The sequence below is a fragment of the Macaca mulatta genome, chromosome 1 (assembly GCF_049350105.2).
Source record: "Macaca mulatta isolate MMU2019108-1 chromosome 1, T2T-MMU8v2.0, whole genome shotgun sequence".
NCBI classification, from domain to species: domain Eukaryota; kingdom Metazoa; phylum Chordata; class Mammalia; order Primates; family Cercopithecidae; genus Macaca; species Macaca mulatta.
Genome location: NC_133406.1, coordinates 151,323,989 through 151,345,241, shown reverse-complemented (window position 1 = coordinate 151,345,241; position 21,253 = coordinate 151,323,989). Strand labels below are relative to the sequence as shown.

The following is a 21,253-nucleotide window of genomic DNA, read 5'->3' as shown; positions in this document are numbered from 1 at the left end:
AAAATAGAACTACAATATGATCCAGTAATCTTACTTTTATGTATAAATCCAAATGAAATTAAATCAATATTTTAAAGAGATATCTGTACTTTCATATTTATATTTACATAAGGAAGTATGAATATTTAAATATATCCGTAATAATTGCAGCATTATTCACAATAGCCAAGATATGGAAACTACCTGAATGTCCATCAATGGACAAACAGAAAAGAAAACACAGAGTACATGTATATGCATTGTATTAGTCCATTCTCATGCTGCCTAATAAAGACATACCCAAGACTGGACAATTTACAAAGGCGAGAAGTTTGACTCAGTTCAGCATGGCTAGGGAAGCCTCAGGAAACTTACAATCATGGTGGAAGGGGAAGCAAATACATCCTTCTTCACATGGTAGCAGGAGAGAGAAGAATGATAGCCAAGTAAAGGGGGAATCCCCTTATAAAGCCATCAGCTCTCATGAGAACTTACTCACTATCATAAGAATAGCGGGCGGAAACCACCCACATCATTCAATTACCTCCCACCGGGTCCCTCCCACGACATGTGGGGATTATGGGAACTACAATTCAAGATGAGATTTGGGTGGGGACACAGCCAACCCATCCATAGCATGCATATATATATTTATTGAATATTGAATATTATATATATAATATATATTCAATCTCAGAAAAGGGAATTTTGTCATTTGCAACAACATAGATGAACACTGAGGTCATTAGGCTAAGTGAAATAAGTCAGACATAGAAAGACAAATACTGCATGATCTCACTTATTTGTGGAATCTAAAATAGTCAAACTGTCAAACTCAGAGCTGCAGAGTGGAATAGTGGTTGCCACGGGCTGGGGATGGGAGAAATGAAGAAATGTTAGTCAAAGAGTATAAAATTTCAGTTATGCAAGATAAATAAACTCTGGAGATCTACTGTACAGCAGTGTGACTGTAACTAACAATACTATATTGATTGTGACCTTAACTTCTGCTAAGAGGACAGATCTTAATTGTTCTTACCACACCAAAAAATAAAAAAAGGGCATAGAAAAAACAAAATGATAACTATGTGAGGTAATGGCTATATTATTGGCTTGATTATGGTGATCATTTCACAGTGTATACACATATCAAAACATCAAGTTGTACAGCTTAATTATATACAATTTTTATTTGTCAATTATACAACACTAAAGCCAAAAAACAAACAGAATTTCCAATGCCTGTTTGGGCAAAAATAAAGTGTATATATATAGAAATTTAGAAACTATTCCCAAATAAGTCTCAAACTAAGACAAAAAAAGAGAGAAATTATTTATTTCATCCATTCATAAGAAGCTAAACACCAAAAATTCATCTTATAATGTTTATTGTAGGAAGAACAAATACTTTTATATGACGAGCACAATCAGAAGTGTCTCAAAGCCTTCCAGAATGCTCTGTGGGTAGCTGATGAGCTTCATCCTGAGAAATATAAACTGAACTCTCTTAATTTCAACCCTCAAATGTACTCTTCACGTGGTAGCTCAGAAGGTGGGTGAGAGGCCTTTCCTCATCTCCTGAGATTGGAGTCAATACCTCTTCTCTTTCTTATCAAGGCACTGTTATACGCAACTATACATGGTGAAAGCTGTGAGGTGCTGCCTGGATCACAGGTGCCAGCTCTCTTAATGAGAGAGTTTTCCAGGACAGACTTCCAGTGACTGACCAGCACCAGGGATGAAGACCTAACACCCTTGTCCCAAAACATGGTAACTCAAAAGGACCATTCCAACCACAGAGCTCCCTGTGGAATTGACGGAGGGCAGGGACTGCATTGCATTCCAATCTCCTCCCTCTCGGCAACCTACTTCTTTCCCAATCATTCTACACCCTGAGGGCTCTTTGTGGGCAAGACCTTTACTTTGTTCACCAATGTCTACGCTACTCAGCCCAAAGGCCTGGAACTCAACTGCTTAACAAGATTTTATGAAATTGAATCAAATCATTCACCACTGTGCCAAGAAATAAAAGAATGTTTTACCTAATATACCATGATATCTAATCTTGTCTAGAAGTGTGACTTAACCAGGTCAAAGTTTGCCTTATTCACTGTAGTTGGATTTCTAGTTTTCACAAATATATCACAACAATTAAATTACAAGGATCATGTCTGGAATAAAAAAAACCTGCCTATGACTCCCTGCCTTACCTTTTCCACATCGCCCAGACCCTCGGTGTCCAGAAGGACCAGGGTGTGGTTTGGCTTGGAGGGGTGGGGCACGCACCACATCCAGATGCCCTTGGTTTCAGACTGCACCGTGGAGCCCAGAGGGAAGCCTGCAGGGAAGAGGAGGAAGCTAAGCATGGGGACAGCAGAGCAGCCAAGCAGCCCTGGGGCCATGGATTCAGACTGGTTGGATTGTAACTAACCCAGCATACAAGATGGTGCTTTCTATATTTCCTCAAGAATGTCTCTCTCTGTGATTCATCAATTTCAAAAAGCAAGGGACATTAAATGTGAGAACGATGCCAAGAAAGTGCTCAAAATGGAGACGAAGAGGAATCCATGAATCAGACAAAATGGAGGTCACTGATAACAAGAACATCCTGAAAAGTGGTGGGGTTCAAAGTCAGACAGGAGTAGGTTGAATAAAGACATGAGAAGAAAAATAATTCAAAAAAGCAGATTGAGACAATGTTTTTTGCATTGAACGTGATTAAAGACAAAAACAAACACAAAATCAAGACCGGATTTGGTGCCCACGATGACATGTGAAATTCAGGAAGAGTTTTTAAGATGATACACCTTCAAACATCCTTGTATGTTGATGGGAATATTATGTGAAGAAAGTAAAATATGTTATAAGAGAAAGGAGACACAATTATGGGAGCCCAGGACTTGAATACACAAGACATGGGAGGATTCTGAGTACTAGTAGGGGAGATTTTCCTTAATGGGAATAAAGGAAAAAATATGGGGAAAGGTTACAGAAAGGTAGTGATTTGGTGGTGAGAATCAGAATGAGAAGGTTGGTTTATTGAAAGGAATTGGGTTCGCGCTTCACATGCCTAGGTTAGAGCATTAAGATACTGGAATCAAGCAATTGGCCTGTGTCCCAGGATACCACTCACCATGATTCTCTCCTGCCAGACGGTTCATCAAGTAGGATTTGCCTGTACGGTACAGTCCAACAATGGCTACCACCACCACTGGCTGAGAAATCTTGTCAAGAATCTGTATAGCTTGCTGGTTCACCAACAGCTTGTCATTGTTGTTTTCCACCAGGCAAATGGGGGCCAACATTTTGGGTCCAGATTCCATGGCAACCGCCAACCTAGAAGAGCCTCCCAGTAGAAATAAGGTTACATTCTCTGCCTCAGTAATGCAAACACCCATAAATTTAGGACCGATAAGACTTTTGCATTTCTTTGAGATAACATGTAACCTAGCATTAGTGAACTACAAAAGGCTTCCTCCATCATTCTCCCAAATCCGTAATGGTGTTAGCAATGAAACATAGTATATTATCATCTCCATAATTTTTCTTCAATAGTAATAATAAAACTCAAGTAATTGTTATCATAATAGGGGGTCTACAATACTCCAAGCCCTGTGATGCCTGCCTTAAATATCTGACCTCATTGACACTTACAAGAACCTACAAGTTAGAGATTATTATATCCCTATATATGTAAATGAGATAAATGAGTCTCACAAAGGCTGAGTGCATAAGTCATAGAGCCAGGATTACAAACCCAGACAATTGTGCAAAGTGGCAGACTAAGAAGTTCCAAGTCCTTCTTCTCTCTTGGAGACATCAAAAAACAACTGGAAAAAATGACTAAAATTATCTTATAGAAGCTCTAGAAAACAGTCAAAGGTCTACAGCACCCAAGAAAATGTCCAGTAGAAAAAAAAAAGGCACATTCAAAATAGTAGGAAATTCCAAGGTGTTTCATTTGCCCTTTCCCTATCCACTCACCTCAAGGGCATGGTTGTGGTCTGGAGGAGGTGGCAGTCCAGTTTTCACTTCCCTTCCCTGAACTGAAGGGAGTAGAACAGACTTTATTTATAACCTGCTATTCTGACTGGGGGCTGTCCTTTCTAGTATATGTTCTGCCTTACTCAGATTTCCAGTATCAATGATTTCTTGTGCATGATACCAAAACCACAGAAAACTGAAAAAAAAAATAGATACACCACACTTAATCAAAATTAAAAACTTTTGTGCATCAAAGAGCACTGTCAATGTAGTAAAAAGGCAACCCATGGAATGGGAGAAAATATTTCCAAACCATATATTTGATAGACTACATGAAGAACTGTTACAACTCAACAGCGAAAAAATCCCAATTGAAAATGCCCTGAAATGAACATTTCTCCCAGGAGGACCTATAAATGACCTTAATACACATATGAAGACATGTGCAACATTAGTTATCACTGGGGAAATGCAAATCAAAACCACAGTGAGGTACCACTCCACAACCACCCATTAAGATGACTAATATTTTCAAAAAAAAATTAAGCAGAAAACAAGTGTTAGCTAGGATGTGGAGAAATTGGAATCTTTGTCCATTGCTAGTAGAAATATGAATGGTATTGCCACTAAGAATAAAAGTATGGTGGTGGCCCGGCGCGGTGGCTCATGCCTGTAATCCTAGCACTTTAGGAGGCTGAGGCGGGCGGATCACGAGGTCAGGAGATTGAGACCATCCTGGCTAACACGGTGAAACCCCATCTCTACTAAAAATACAAAAAATTAGCTGGGCGTGGTGGTGGGCGCCTGTAGTCCCAGCTACTCAGGAGGCTGAGGCAGGAGAATGGCGTGAACCCGGGAGGCGGAGCTTGCAGTGAGCCGAGATCACGCCACTGCACTCCTCCAGCCTGAGTGACAGAGCGAGACTTCGTCTCTAAAAAAATAAAAGAAAAAGAAAAAGTATGGTGGTTCCTAAAAAAAGATGAAACATAGACTTAACATCAAAATATTTCATTTCTGATTGGGGTAATTCCAAGATGGCCAAATAGGAACAGCTCCAGTCTGCAGCCTCCAGCATGATCAATGCAGAAGAGGGGTGACTTCTGCATTTCCAACTGAGGTACCTGGTTCATCTTATTGGGACTGCTTGGACAGTGGGTGCAGCCCACGGAGGGCGAGCCAAAGCAGGATGGGGTGTTGCCTTACCGGGGAAGCACAAGGTGTTGGGGGATTTCCCTTTCCTAACCAAGGGAAGCCATGACAGACTTCCTGGAAAAATGGGACACTACCATGCAAATACTGTGCTTTTCCCAAGGTCTTAGCAACCGGCAGACAAGGTGACTCTCTCCCGTGCCTGGCTCAGTGACTACCACACACACGGAGCCTTGCTCACTGCTAGTGCAGCAGTCTGAGATCCATCTGCGAGACAGCAGCCTGACTGGGGGAGGGGAGTCCACCATTGCTGAGGCTTCAGTAGGTAAACAAAGTGGCCAGAGAAGCTGGAACTGGGAGAAGCCCACTGCAACTCAACAAGGCCTATTGCCTCTAAACTCCACCTCTGTGGGTAGGGCATAGCTGAACAAAAGGCAGCAGGCAACCTATGCAGATATAAATGTCCCTGTCTGACAGCTCTGAAGAGAGCAGTGGTTCTCCCAGCATGGCGTTTGAGCTCTGAGAACGTACAGACTGCCTCCTCAAGTGGGTCCCTGAACCCGATGTAACCTAACTGGGAGACATCTCCCAGTAGGGGCTGAGAGACACCTCATATAGGCAGCTGCCCTCTGAGACAAAGCTTCCAGAGGAAGGATCAGGCAGCAACATTTGCCATTCTGCAATATTTGCTGTTCTGCAGCCTCCCCTGGTGATACCCAGGAAAACAGGGTCTGGAGTGGACCTCCAGCAAACTCCAACAGACCGGCAGCTGAGGGACCAGACTGGTAGAAGGAAAACTAACAAACAGAAAGGAATATCATTAATATCAACAAAAAGGTCATCTACACCAAAACCCCACCTGTAGGTCACCAACATCAAAGACCAAAGGTAGACAAAACCACAAAGATGGGGAGAAACCAGAGCAGAAAAGCTGAAAATTCTACAAATCAGAGTGACTCTTCTCCTCCAAAGGATCACAGCTCCTCGTCAGCAAGGGAACAAACCTTTTCTGGATGGAGAATGACTTTGACGAGTTGGCAGAAGTAGGCTTCAGAAAGTCAATAATAAGAAACTTCTCTGAGCTAAAGGATGTTGAAACCCATCGCAAGGAAGCTAAAAACCTTGAAAAAAGATTAGATGAAAGGCTAACCAGAATAAACAGTGTAGAGAAGATCTCAAATGACCTCATGGAGCTGAAAACCATGGCACAAGAACTTCGTGATACATGCATAAGCTTCAATTGCTGATTTGATCAAGTGGAGGAAAGGGTATCAGTGATGGAAGATCAAATTAGTGAAATAAAGTGAGAAAAGAAGGTTAGAGAAAAAAGAGTAAAAAGAAATGAACAAAGCCTCCAAGAAATATGGAAAAATGTTAAAAGACCAAATCTACATTTGATTGGTGTACCTGAAAGTGATGGGGAGAATGGAACCAAGTTGGAAAACACTCTTCAGGATATTATCCAGGCAAACTTCCCCAACATAGGAAGGCAGGCCAACACTCAAATTGAGGAAATACAGAGAACACCACAAAGATACTTCTCAACAAGAGCAACCCCAAGACACATAACTGTCAGATTCACCAAAGTTGAAAGGAAGAAAAAAGTGTTAAGGGCAGCCAGAGAGAAAGGTTAGGTTACCCGCAAAGGGAAGCCCATGAGACTAACAACAGAACTCTTGGCAGAAATCCAACAAGCCAGAAGAGAATGGGGGCCAATATTCAACATTCTTAAAGAGAAGAATTTTCAACCCAGAATTTCATATCCAGCCAAACTAAGCTTCCTAAGTGAAGGAGAAATAAAATCCTTTACAAACAAGCAAATGCTGAGAGATTTTGTCACCACCAGGCCTGTTTTACAAGAGCTCCTCAAAGAAGCACTAAACTTGGAAAGAAATAACCAGTACCAGTCACTGCAAAAACAGGCCAAATTGTAAAGACCATTGATGCTAGGAAGAAACTACACCAATTAATGGGCAAAATAACTAGTTAACATCATAATGATGGGATCAAATTCACACATAACAATATTGAACTTAAATGTAAATGGGCTAAATGTCCCAATTGAAAGACACAGACTAGCAAATTGGATAAAGAGTCAAGACCCATCAGTGTGCTGTATTCAGGAGACCCATCTCACATGCAGAGACACACATAGGCTCAAAATAAAGGGATGGACAAAAATTTACCAAGTAAATGCAGGGGTTGCAATCCTAGTCTCTGATAAAACAGACTTTAAACCAACAAAGATCAAAAAAAGACAAAGGAGGCCATTACGTAATAGTAAAGGGATCAATTCAACAAGAAGAGCTAACTATCCTAAACATATATGCACCCAATATAGGAGCACACAGATTCATACAGCAAGTCCTTAGAAATGTACAAAGAGACTTATACTCTCACACAATAATGGGAGACTTTAATACTCCACTGTCAATATTAGACAGATCAATGAAACAGGAGGTAAACAAGGATACCCAGGACCTGAACTCAGCTCTGAAACAAGCAGACCTAATAGACATCTACAGAACTCTCCACCCCAAATCAACAGAATATACATTCTTCTCAGCACCACATCACACTTATTCTAAAATCGACCACATAATTGGAAGTAAAGCCCTCCTCAGCAAATGTAAAAGAACAGAAATCACAACAAATGGTCTCTCAGACCACAGTGTAATCAAATTAGAACTGATGATTAAGAAACTCACTCAAAACCACACAATTACATGGAAACTGAACAAGTTGCTCCTGAATGACTACTGGGTAAATAAAGAAATCAAGACAGAAATAAAGATGTTCTTTGAAACTGATGAGAAAAAAGATGCAACGTACCAGAATCTCTGGGACACATTTAAAGCAGTGTGTAGAGGGAAATTTATAGCACTAGATGCCCACAGGAGAAGGCAGGAAAGATCTAAAATTGACACACTAACATCACAAGTAAGAGAACTAGAGAAGCAAGAGCAAACAAATTCAAAAGCTAGCAGAAGGCAAGAAATAACTAAGATCAGAGCAGAACTGAAGGAGACAGAGACACAAAAAAACCCTTCAAAAAATCAATGAATCTAGGAGCTAGCTTTTTGAAAAGATCAACAAAATTGGTAGACCACTAGCAAGACTAATAAAGAAAAAAAGAGAGAAGAATCAAATAGATACAATAAAAAATGATAAAGGGGATATCACCACCGATCCTACAGAAATACAAACTACTATCAGAGAATACTATAAACACCTCTATGCAAATACTAGAATATCTCGAAGAAATGGATAAATTCCTGGACACATACACCCTCCCAAGACTAAACCAGAAAGAAGTTGAATTTCTGAATAGACGGATTACAGGCTCTGAAATTAAGGCAATAATTAATAGCCTACCAACCGAAAAAAGTCCAGGACAAGACAGGTTCACAGCCGAATTCTACCAGAGGTATAAAAAGGAGCTGACACCATTCCTTTTGAAACTATTCCAATCAATAGAAAAAGAGAGGGAATCCTCCCTAACTCATTTTATGAGGCCAACATCAACCTGACAGAGACACAACAAAAAGAGAGAATTTTAGACCAACATCGCTGATGAATATCGATGTGAAAATCCTGAATAAAATACTGGGAAACCGAATCCAGCAGCACATCAAAAAGCTTATCCACCATGATTAAGTTGGCTTCATCCCCAGGATACAAGGCTGGTTCAACATACACAAATCAATAAACATAATCCATCACATAAACAGAACCAATGACAAAAACCACATGATTATCTCAATAGAGGCAGAAAAGGCCTTCGACAAACTTCAACAGCCCTTCATGCTAAAAACTCTCAATAAACTAGGTATTGATGGAACATACCTCAAAATAATAAGATCTATTTATGACAAACCCACAGCCAATATCATACTGAATGGGCAAAAACCAGAAGCATTCCCTTTGAAAACTGGCACAAGACAGGGATGCCCTCTCTCACAACTCCTATTCAACATAGTGTTGGAAGTTCTGGCCAGGTCAATCAGGCAAGAGAAAGAAATAAAGAGTATTCAATTAGGAAAAGAGGAAGTTAAATTGTCCCTGTTTGTAGATGACATGATTGTATATTTAGAAAACCCCATTGTCTCAGTCCAAAATCTCCTTAAGCTGATAAGCAACTTCAGCAAAGTCTCAGGATACAAAATCAATGTGCAAAAATCACAAGCATTCCTATACACTATTAACAAACAGAGAGTCAAATCATGAGTGAACTCCCATTCAGAATTGCTACAAAGATAATAAAATAGGAATACAACTTACAACAGATGTGAAGGAACTCTTCAAGGAGAACTACAAACCACTGCTCAGTGAAACAAAAGAGGACACAAACAAATGGCAGAATATTCCATGCTCATGGATAGGAAGAATTAATATCATGAAAATGGCCATTCTGCCCAAAGTAATTTATAGATTCAATGCCATCCCCATTGAGCTACCAATGACTTTCTTCACAGAACTGGAAAAACTACTTTAAAGTGCATATGGAACCAAAAAAGAGCCCACGTTGCCAAGACAATCCTAAGCCAAAAGAACAAAGCTGGAGGCATCATGCTACCTGACTTCAAATTATACTACAAGACTACATTAACCAAAACAGCATGGTACTGGTACCAAAACAGAGATATAGACCAATGGAGCAGAACAGAGGTCTCAGAAATAACACCACACATCTAGAACCACCTGATCTTTGACAAACCTGACAAAAACAAGAACCCTATTTAATAAATGTTGCTGGGAAAACTGGCTAGCCATATGTAGAAAGCTGATACTGGATCCCTTCCTTACACCTTATACAAAAATTAATTCAAGATGGATTAAAGACTTAAATTTAGCCCTAAAACCGCAAAAACCCTAGAAGAAAACCGAGGCAATACCATTCAGGACATAGGCATGGGCAAGGACTTCATGACTAAAACACCAAAAGCAATGGCAACAAAAGCCAAAATTGACAAGTGGGATCTAATTAAACTAAAGAGCTCCTGCACAGTGAAAGAAACTACCATCAGGGTGAACAGGCAACCTACAGAATGGGAGAAAATTTCTGCAATCTACCCATCTGACAAAGGGCTAACATCCAAAATCTACAAAGAACTCAAACAAATTTATGAGAAAAAAAAAAGAAACAACCCCATCGAAAAGTGGGCAAAGGATATGAACAGACAATGCACAAAAGAAGACATCCATGCAGCCAACAGACATGTGAAAAAAATGCTCATCATCACTGCTCATCAGAGAAATGCAAATCAAAACCACAATGAGATACCATCTCACACCAGTTAGAATGGCCATCATCAAAAAGTCAGGAAACAACAGATGCTGGAGAGGATGTGGAGAAACAGGACTGCTTTTACACTGTTGGTGGGAGTGTAAATTAGTTCAACCATTGTGGAAGACAGTGTGCAATTCCTCAAGGATCTACAACTAGAATTACCATTTGACCCAGCAATCTCATTACTGGGTGTATACCCAAAGGATTATAAATCATGCTACTATAAAGACACATGCACACATATGTTTGTTGTGGCACTATTCACAATAGCAAAGACTTGGAACCAACCCAGATGTCCATCAATGATAGACTGGATTAAGAAAATGTGGCGCATACATACCATGGAATATTATATAGCCATAAAAAGAATGAGTTCATGTCCTTTGTAGGGACATGGATGAAGCTGGAAACCATCATTCTCAGCAAACTATCACAAGGACAGAAAACCAAGCACCGCATGTTCTCACTCATACTTGAGAACTGAACAATAAGAACACTTGGACACAGGGCAGGGAACATCACACAATGGGACCTGTCGGTGGGTGGAGGTCTGGGGGAGGGATAGCATTAGGAGAAATACCGAATATAAATGATGAATTGATGGGTGCAGCAAACCAACATGGCACATGTATACCTATGTATCAAACCTGCACATTCTGTACATGTACCTTCGATCTTAAAGTATAATAAAAAAATAATAATTAAAAAGATATATTTCATTTCTGTGTATATACACCAAAAAAATTGAAGGCAGGGACTCAAACAGATAATTGCACACCAATGGTCATGGTAGCATTATAATAGCTAAAAGATGAAAACAACCTTTATGTCCATTAACAGATGATATCAACAAAATGTAGTACATACCTACAGTGGAATATTATTCATCCATAAAAATGTCTGAAATTATGACACATGCTACAACATGGATCAGTCTTGAAGACATTATGCCAAGTGAAATAAGCCAGACACAAAAGAACAAATGTTAAATGATTCCACTTGGATGAGGTACTAGAATAGTCAAATACATTGAGACAAAAAGTAGAAGCATAATTACCATGGGCTGAGGGAGGAAGGAAGGGCGAATCATTGTTTAAAGGTAGAGAGACTCAGTTTACAATAATGAATAGATTCTGGAGACGGTTGCACAACAATGCGAACATATTAGTGTCACTGAAGTATACTCTTAAAATTGTAAAATTTATTAATTTTATTATGCCTATTTCACCACAAAACAAAAAAAGTAAAAGACAAAATCCTTGACAAACTGACAATCAAAGACAGTGGTTATCCTATATGTTCTTTGATCAGTAACCTGCAGTAACTTTTTAGTGATTATCATACACTGAAACATGCTCTCTACTTTGTCAATGTGACTGTATGTGCTCATCTTTTATCTACAGGTTTAGAAGAGGGATAGAAATTGGAGGGAGAAGGGGAAGAAGCAACGTGGGATGAGAATCTTTTAGAGAATGGAGGCTACCTTTTTCAAAAGGGAAGCAGAAACATGTCTAGATCTAAAGAATTAAAATACAGGCTGAAGCACTTAGCCTAGAAGGGTCAGGTTCTCAGTGAGTTACTCCCACAGATGACAAAAAAAAAAAAAGAATTAGAATAACAATACGTATAACATTGCGTATTATACAGAGAGATAGATTAGAGATATATAAAGAGAGAGAGGTTTATCTCTCTATACATAGATAAGTTAGAGAGATTTCCTTTTGAGAGATAATGTCAGTGTCACTGTTGAGTGAATTGAGGTGAAAGGCATACGGGATTTCATTGCAAGCTTTTGAGAGGTGAAGTTTAATTCCATAAATTTAGTATTGAAAGTACAATTATTCTGTAGATCTCCTGGCACATTTTTATTGCCATTATATTAAAATGATTTTCTATGATATTTGTATTTCTTTATAATCAGAATATGTAAATATAATATTGTCTTCAAATGCTTCATATACTCACTTTTGTATTTATATGTCAAATATTCAAGATGCTTCTAATGCCATCAAAAATACCAGCTCTATCATTCACTACTTATATGGCCTTGACCAAGGAGCATCACCTAGATGAGCCTGTTAATTATAGGGGTCTGTGAGTTAAATCATACATCTAACCCCGAGGGTGTTTTAGTAATAAAATGAGACATTACAAGCTTATATCTTAACATGACATACAGCACAAAATAGGATTTTAGTAAAAGTTGAATTAAATGGAGGTTAAGCTACATAATTACAATAACAATTGGTCCATTAGCTTATACAGTTCAACAAAATATGCAAACTGTAAATTACTAAGAAACCAAAACTACAGATAAATTTTTCATTAGAGCAAAATAGTAAAGTTTAAGCATGCTGTTGCTGTACAACCTGCTCTTGTCTGATTCTTCACTGAGGGGAGTAAGGAGAATGGAGATCAAACATGAGGTCCTGATTTCTACGATGAAATGCACTGTAACGTGTTCATCACATTACAGTGACTGCAACTGTACAGTCCCTTCTTTAGAGTAAGCAATCAAGGAAGCTCTAGAAAGATGTGGCTGCTCCTGCAAACATCTTTATATAAATCAGGTCTCTGGTTTCTTAGCTGTGAGGAAACAGAGAACTTTTAACTTCTACTAAATGAAATACAGCTGTTCAATCCTATTCAGGACTGGTTTTCAAACTCTGATTTACATAAGAATCACCTGAGGGGATTAACACCCAGATTCCCAGGCCTAAGTATCTATCTGTTTATCAAGAGCTACAGGTAACTGATGATCCTGTGGGAAACTAACACCACACACACACACACACACACACACACACACACACACACACACACACAGAGAGAGAGAGAGAGAGAGACTATGTAATTATTTTTAAGTCATAAAGACAAGCGATGTAAGGACTAGCTTTTATTTCTACATAGAGACTTAAATAGAGCTCTTACTCTGAACCTTTCCTAAGTGTGACCACTAGACAAATAGAAAAGAAACTCTCCCTTCAGGTTATAATTGCCTGGAAGCTCCTTGTTCTCTGCATTTCTGGGCCTGCCGCAGGACCTGAGAGAGACAGCCAGGCAGGCGCCAACCAGGGCTCATTCCAGGCCACTCACTGCTGTCCTGAGTTGATGATCAGGGAGGAGCATATCCAGGGGGACATGGTGTGCCTGGCTGTGACCTCTTGGCTGTCACTGGTTCAAGGGGAGAAGCTGAGCTTCCCCAGAACTAAAGCCAGTCACAGATTCCTGCAGGCCAGGCAGCAGGCCCCCTGCCCTTCCTGCCCTTTCCTCAGCTGCCACTCTGAATCAGAAACCGAGTCTTGAGTTGGACCAAGTTGCGTGTAAAAGAAAGCAAACATACCTGCTCTTCAGCACCACAGCTCCAAGTTTTGAGTTTTCAGTTGCCTTTCAGTACCCCCTTGCTCTCGTTCCTCCTTCCACTTTTCTTTTGTGTCCCTCCTTTATAAAGGAGAAAAAGAGAGAGAGCTGAGGAAGCTAGTCATTTCCACGAATGGGATGGTGCAATAAAGCTGAAATTGAAAGTAAAAGCAATTCATGCAGTTGTTACGAATTAGCAGAGGCACATCTCAATTTTGTTGTTGTTGTTGTTGTGAGACAGAGTCTCACTCTATCACCCAGGTTGGAGTGCAGTGGTGCAATCTTGGCTCAGTGCAAGCTCCTCCTCCCAGGTTCATGCCATTCTCCTGCCTCAGCCTCCCCCCGAGTAGCTGGGACTACAGGCACCCACCACCACGCCTGGCTAATTTTTTGTTTTTAGTAAAGACAGGGTTTCACTGTGTTAGCCAGGATGGTCTTGAGTTCTTGACCTCGTGATCCGCGCACCTTGGCCTCCCAAAGTGCTGAGATTACAGGCGTGAGCCACCGCGCCCGGCCCTGATCTGAGTTTGAGGATGGTGGTTGGGTGCAGGGGTCAGAAAAAGCCACAGATGCTGCACAGTCACACCTTAGCAAGCACAGTCCTGCCAGCTTTTTTCTGTCTTCCCCACCTTGGAAGTCTTCCTGGGCTTTCTTCTTGATACCTCTCCCAGTTAGCTTTAGTTTCCTTGGCACACAAGAAAAATAGAAAACCCATATTAGAAACAATAAACAAACCTTCAGAAACCAAGAATATTGTAAGCATTTTTCTCTTAGGGGAATTCTTGGGTTCTTTTTTTAACAAGTAGCTTTCAATGTTTTAAATATGTTCACTCACTTGCAAACACACAGACACAGGTATACTTCAAAGATATTGTAGATTTGGTTCAAGACCATGGCAATAAAGTAAATGTTGCAATAAAGTGAGTCACACCAAAGTTTTGGTTTTCCAGAACTTATGCTTACACTATTCTGTAGTCTAAGTTTAGTAAGTGTGCAATAGCATTATGTCTGAAAATAAAATTACGATCCTTAATTTTAAAATATTTTATTGCTGAAAAGTGCTAATGATCATCTGAGCCTTCAGCAAGTGGTAATCTTTGTGCTGGTGGAGAGTTTTGCCTCAATTCAATGGCTGCTGACTGATCAGGGTGATAGTCGCTGAAGGTTAGGGTGGCTGTTGGCAATTTCTTAACGTAAGATGACAGTGAAGTTTAATGTACTGACTGATCTTCCTTTCGCAAAAGATTCATCTGTACCATGAGATGCTATTTGATCTCATTTTACCCAGTTGTTTTAAAACTGAAGTCAGTCCTCTCAAATCTCATCACTGCTTTATCAATTAAGTTGATGCGATATTCTAAATCCTCTGTTGTCATTTCAACAATGTTCACAGCATCTTCGCCATGAGTAGATTCCATCTCAAGAAACCATTTCTTTGCTCATCCTTATAAAGCAACTCCTCATCCATTCAAGTTGTCTCATGACAGCAATTCAACCACATCTTCAGGCTCCACTTCCAATTCTAGTTCTCTTGCTATTTCCACCGTATCTCCAGTTACTTCCTCTATTGATGTCTTGAACCTCTTAAAGTCACCTATGGGGGCTGGAATCAACCTTTTCCCAGTTCCCATTAACGTTGATATTTTGACATCCTCCCATGAATCGCAAATGTTCTTAATGACATCTAGAATGGTAATTTTTTTTTTAGAAGGTTTTCAAATAAATTTGCCCAGATCTGTCAGAGGAATCATTACCTGGTGTAGCTATAGCCTGACAAAATGTATTTCTTAAATAATAAGAATTGCAACTTGAAATTATTCCTTGATTCATGGGCTACAGAATGGATGTTGTGTTAGCAGATATGAAAATAATGTTAATCGCCTTGTATATGTCTATCAGAGCTCTGGAATTATCAGGTGTATTGTTAATATTTTGAAAGTTTCTTTCTGAATAGTAGCTCTTAACAGTAGGCTTACAATATTCATTACACCATGCTATACACAAATGTGCTGTCATCTGGGCTTTGTTGTTTCATTTATAGAGCACAAGCAGAGTACATTTACATATTTTTAAGGGCCCTAGAGTTTTCAAAATAGTAAGTGAACATTGAATTCAACTTAAAGTTACAAACTGCATTAGCCACTAACAAGAGAGTCAGTTTGACCTTTGAAGCTTTGAAGTCAGGCATTGACTTCTCTTCTTTAGTTATGGAAGCGCTAGATGGCATCTTCTTCCAATAAAAGGCTGTTCCATCTACATTGGAAATCTATTGCTTAGGGTAACCACCTTAATTAATTATCTTAGCTAGATCTTCTGGATAACTTGCTGCAGCTTCTGCACCAGCACTTGCTGCTTTATCTTGTACTTTTATGTTATTGGAGACAGCTTCTTTCCTTAAACCTCATGAACCAACCTCTGCTAGTTTCTAGCTTTTCTTCCGCATCTTTGTCATCTCTCTCAGCCTTCATAGAATTGAAGAAAGCAATGATCTTGCTCTGGCTTAGAGTTTGGCTTAGGAGAATGTTGTGGCTGGTTTGATCTATCAAGACCACTAAAACACTCTCTGTATTAGTAGTTAGGCTATTTCACTTTCTCATCATTGCTGTGATCATCGAAGCTGCGCTTTTAATTTCCTTCAAGAAATTTTCTTTTGCATTCGTAACTTGGCTAACTGGTACATGAGGCCTATATCAGCTTTCAGCATGCCTTCCTCAGTAAGTGTAATCATTTCTAGCTTTTGGTTTAAAGTAAGAGATTTGTGACCTTTCCTTTCACTTGAACACAGGGGTAATTGTAGGATTATTAATTGTCCTAATTTCAATATTGTTGTATCTCAGGGAACATGGAGGCCCAAGGAGAGGGAAAGCCAGTAGGAAGAACAGTCAGAATGCACACATTTTAAAAGTTTGCTCTCTTGTAGGGATGCAGTTCCTATAAGATACAGTATAAAGATAAAGTATCTGTAAAGCGCAGTAAAGTGTACTGTAATAAAATGAGGAATGCCTGTATGTATGTATTCTTATGTACACACACACACATACGTACATGTATGTATACACACATATATGTGTAAATGTAAATTTGGGGTGCCCTACATTTTCGAAGATTTTACTTGAGGAAGAAAAAACTCGTGAATTGGGACCCACCAAACCCAAAGAGGTTTAGTGTTTACAATGACAAAGTGTCAGAGGCAAGTATTTATAGAGCAGTTATGGAAGCAAAATAAAGAAAATGGCAGTTACAAAATTGCATTTTTTTTATTTACCTTGTTGGAAATTCCCTAGTCAAACAGTCATATTGTAGGTTGCTGTTTATGACTGAGTAAAAGCAGAAAACCCCCATGTCTATCCTCTTAGATCCCAGCTCAGTGCGGGAATTAAATTAATATAAGATAGAGTAACAGGAGAAAAGCATAAGATGAGTTTTATATGACATGAGAGCCCTCATAAAGAAATGAAGACTCAAAGAAGCCCCTATAGTTAGTTACTTACATAGTGGATTGGACAAAGAGCAGTTAGAAATAGCTTTATTTCTAACTAGAAATAGCTAAATTATTAATATCTGGGGAAGCTTAAAAGATAAAAGCTATTTACAATGTCTGTACAGAATTCTGTTTGTTTCAACTTCTCATCCATGGGGCTAAAGATGTTGCCTTTCCTTCTACTATAGAGAGAATATCTTTCACATGGGAATTTCATCTTCTGCTTTTAAAAAACAGTATGAAGATCAAAACCAGCTGTTTTTTTAAGTGTCTTTGCTTTAAACTTTCAGTAGGCCAGAAAAGCATGTTTTAATGTCTTCAATGGGCTGAGTTTAAACTTTGTTTCTAACATAAGCATTAACCAGAAATGACCTGTTATTTTTTACTTATGTTTCTAGTAGAAGCAACGTTAAGGCTAGTTTTAAGGCCCGGGTGGTTTTGTTTGCTCAGGGATTTTGCAGGCCCAGTCTCCATTCTAACATTATGTACATTCTGTAATAAAATAATTAGAAAATAAGGATAATTAAAGATAAAATGACTAATCCTTAATTAATTGCATTATCTAAAGATGCTCATTAGCATTTTGCTCAAACTCTTGCACATCCCTAGCACACAGACAATATTTTAACATAGATATCCCCCTTCTACAGAAATTAGCAAATTGGCCCAGTTTCAAAGGAATCTACTTAGTCAGAAAATAAAGTGATTGCATGGACCTGTTTGTGGAGGAAAGAAACAAATAAAGTGTGTAATAGGAAAATGATAGGTGAGGTAGGGAAATGCCTGAGGAAGCTGGGCTTTGTGAGGACAGAGGGAGTTCTCCTCCTTCTTTCCATTCTCCACTTACCCTACCATAGTCCTTATCTACGCAAACTTTTTCATAAAAGGCAAAATAACTAGGCCTATTGAGTCACATCTGTAGTTGCAGTGACTCCAAAGGCTGAGGCAGGAGGATCCTTTAAGACCTGGAGATGGAAGCTATAGTGTGCTATAATTGCACCTGTGAATAGCCACTGCACTCCAGCATGGGCAATATGGCGAGACTTTATCTTTAAAAAAAAAAAAAAAGCATCAAATAGTAATATTTTAGGATTTGCATACCATAGGTTTCTGTCACAACTAGAGCATCCATAGACAATATCTAACAAGTGGATGTGGTTGTGTTCTGAATGAAATTTTATTTACTAAAGTAGCCATTGGGATAAATTTGGCCTATTGACTACAGTTTGCTGACCTCTGGATTAGGTAAATGTAATGCAACATGACTGGGATTACCACCTCCTCAAGTATCATTGTCTTACAAGTTGGTGGACCAGTTTCAGACTCCCAATCTGAGTGTCTGCTTCTTAGGTGATTTGTAGTAAAAATCCTCACTGGAGCAGAGATACCAAAAAAGAATGTGTTTACTAACATCTACCTGAGTATCAGAGAAGGGAATTTCTACCTTGGTTCCTGGGCAATGCATTGATATGTCTGCTCAACTAATTGTCTATCTCCCAAAACATAGCACTCCCCATAGCTCCTCCTAGATAAGCAATAGAGAAAGAAGTGGTGATGGAACATAATCAGTGGTAGCGAGGAAGAACCTGGTTTGGCTAGGGGGACACCTGCCCACTGTGAGTGAACAAGGAAGCCTAACGTGTGAATGTACGTCATGATGACTAAAGCTAGTGGGTGGCAATGATGAAGGCTATAAATGCAGACTTTGCAGGGATATTTCTGCTTGCATTGGCTAGATTTGGCCTGTTCACCCCAAGCACAGATTAAGGAACAGCACAATTATCATGGATGTATCACAAGTGTATACCAAAAAGATAAGTGCTTACAGGCACTGCCATCGTGTGGTACGATTTAGTAATTTATCTGGTAACATGAATGAATTTTCCTATGCAAAGTGATTTGTGGATATCAATGTAAAATTTTAGAAATGTATTGATGTTAATATAGAATTTATAGAAATTCATAATAATTTGTTATAATACAGGCATTTTCTAATGTAAACAGTGGCCTTGATGGAGGTTCTTTAAAGATTAATTGAAATGAGAAGAGAAATGGTAAGGTCTTAAGTTTCCATGGGGATAATGTGTTTCTATTTGATTTCTCCCTCCAAGGAAAAGAGACTTAGATGTCTATAGTTCCTTTGGGAAATGATGACAGGAATAGGGAACGCAAGAGTAAGACAGGGACGACGAAAAAGCCAAACGGGTGAATTAATGAGTCGGTTACCCTTGTGGGCAACTGGAGATCAGTCCCCAAAGTGGATATTCTGGAGAGTTATATAGAGTGCATTTCCTAATTGTCTCTTTGTGGGACAATGTGGAGTATTTATTCAACAGCCCACAGTTTCCATTGGTTGAGAATTGCCCAGGGGACTTTAGCTCCTCTGAATTTCCCAGTTGTGCTTGGGCAAAACAGGCAGGGTCTCACAGCTGGGAGTAAAACCTGAGTAAGGAAAGGAGAAAGACCCTTGACAGGGGACACAGCAGCATGCTGGGACTGCCTGCCACGGTGGTACTGCTAGATGGATTTGAGAATAGAAGCAAGAGATAGAATGCAGAGACATGAGTCTTGGCAGTAACTCAGGTTGAGGATTTGGGAAATGTGGTAGACTGCTCTGAATAATCTATTCAAAGAGAGATGTGATGGACACAATTTAAAATTCTGAAGAAATGTTTATTATATTTTAAAGCAATATTAAAAAGTTGACTGATTTGTTTTTTTGTTTTTGTTTTTTTTTTGAGACGGAGTCTCACGCTGTTGCCCAGGCTGGAGTGCAGTGGCGCGATCTCGGCTCACTGCAAGCTCCGCCTCCCGGGTTCCCGCCATTCTCCTGCCTCAGCCTCCTGAGTAGCTGGGACTACAGGCGCCCGCCACCGCGCCCGGCTAATTTTTTGTATTTTTAGTAGAGACGGGGTTTCACTGTGGTCTCGATCTCCTGACCTTGTGATCCGCCCGCCTCGGCCTCCCAAAGTGCTGGGATTACAGGCTTGAGCCACCGCGCCCGGCCAAAAAGTTGACTGATTTGTAATCAATAATCGTAAAGGCCAAATTCCCAAACAAGGGGAGGAGGCCAAAGAGTGTTTCAACATCACCAGAGACTCTGATTCAGTAAGTCTCGAGTTGAGGCTGAATATGAATGTTTTTTAAAGCCTCTCCCTATCTCCAAGTGGTGCCAATTGCAGTCATGGATGCAAAGAACTGCAGTAAATGTTCAGAGCAAGAGTAAACTAGAACTAGCAGGGCAAGCAGGTTTAGCATTGGCTAGTTTGAATAATTTCAGTGGGCTCTAGGGCAGAGGGATCATTCTTACTCTCTAGTTCCTGGACTAGCAGTGATTAGGGCAGGTAGAAGGTGACCCAGAGTGTGGCAGCCACTCAGGAAAGTGGTTGGGGTATGGGCTCTAAATTGGTTGGCTTGCATTTTGCCTGCAGGAGGATCCCTTAGTCTCTTTAAGAACTGGCTAGCCCTGGGAGGGTCAGTCTCTCTAGGGTCAGCAAAGCCCACAGATGTCAAAGCTTTAAATAAACTAGAAATGTGGTTATCACAGGGTTGCATCTTATGGATGGTCCACAAACTCAAGCCAAGAGCTTAGCACAAAACACCCAAAATAGCCAAGGCGATCTGAGAAAGAAGAACAAAGATGGAGGAATCACACTTCGCGATTTCAAAATTTATTACAAATCGACAGTAATTAAAGCAGTGTGGAACTAGCATAAAAATACACATACAGACCAATTAAACAGAATAGACAGTCTAAAAATAAACTCACACATATGCAGACAGTTGATCTTCAACACGAGTGTCAAGAATACACAATAGAAAAAGGATAGGTTCTTCAACAAATGGTATTGGAAAAAATGGACATCCACATGCAAAAGAAGGAAACGGGACCTGTATCTTACACCATAAAGAAAAATCAATTTGAAATGGATTAAAGGCTTAAAAGTAAAACCTAAAACTATAAAACTTCTAGAAAAAAACATAGGGGAAAATCTTCTTGACATTGGTCT

The 21,253-nt window shown here is 39.6% G+C and overlaps 1 protein-coding gene across 6 annotated transcripts in view; it reads right to left on the bottom strand.

Annotated features, from left to right (window-relative positions):
• The window catches only part of LOC695158 (guanylate-binding protein 6), a 29,973-nt gene extending 15,808 nt beyond the window's left edge, over positions 1-14,165 (bottom strand). Inside the window, exons 1-4 of one of the 6 annotated variants that reach the window (XM_015144533.3) lie at positions 13,746-14,165; positions 3,964-4,025; positions 3,113-3,315; positions 2,190-2,317 (exon numbers count right to left, since the gene is read on the bottom strand). In XM_015144533.3, the coding sequence (XP_015000019.3) occupies positions 2,190-2,317; positions 3,113-3,315; positions 3,964-3,974 (342 nt within the window). In that variant the 5' untranslated portion in view covers positions 3,975-4,025; positions 13,746-14,165. Of the gene's footprint in view, positions 1-2,189; positions 2,318-3,112; positions 3,326-3,963; positions 4,160-13,745 lie in introns of all 6 variants that reach the window. The other 5 variants (XM_028831582.2, XM_077953128.1, XM_077953146.1 and 2 more) reach the window with 5 other exon arrangements.
• Between the last annotated feature and the right edge of the window lie 7,088 nt (positions 14,166-21,253).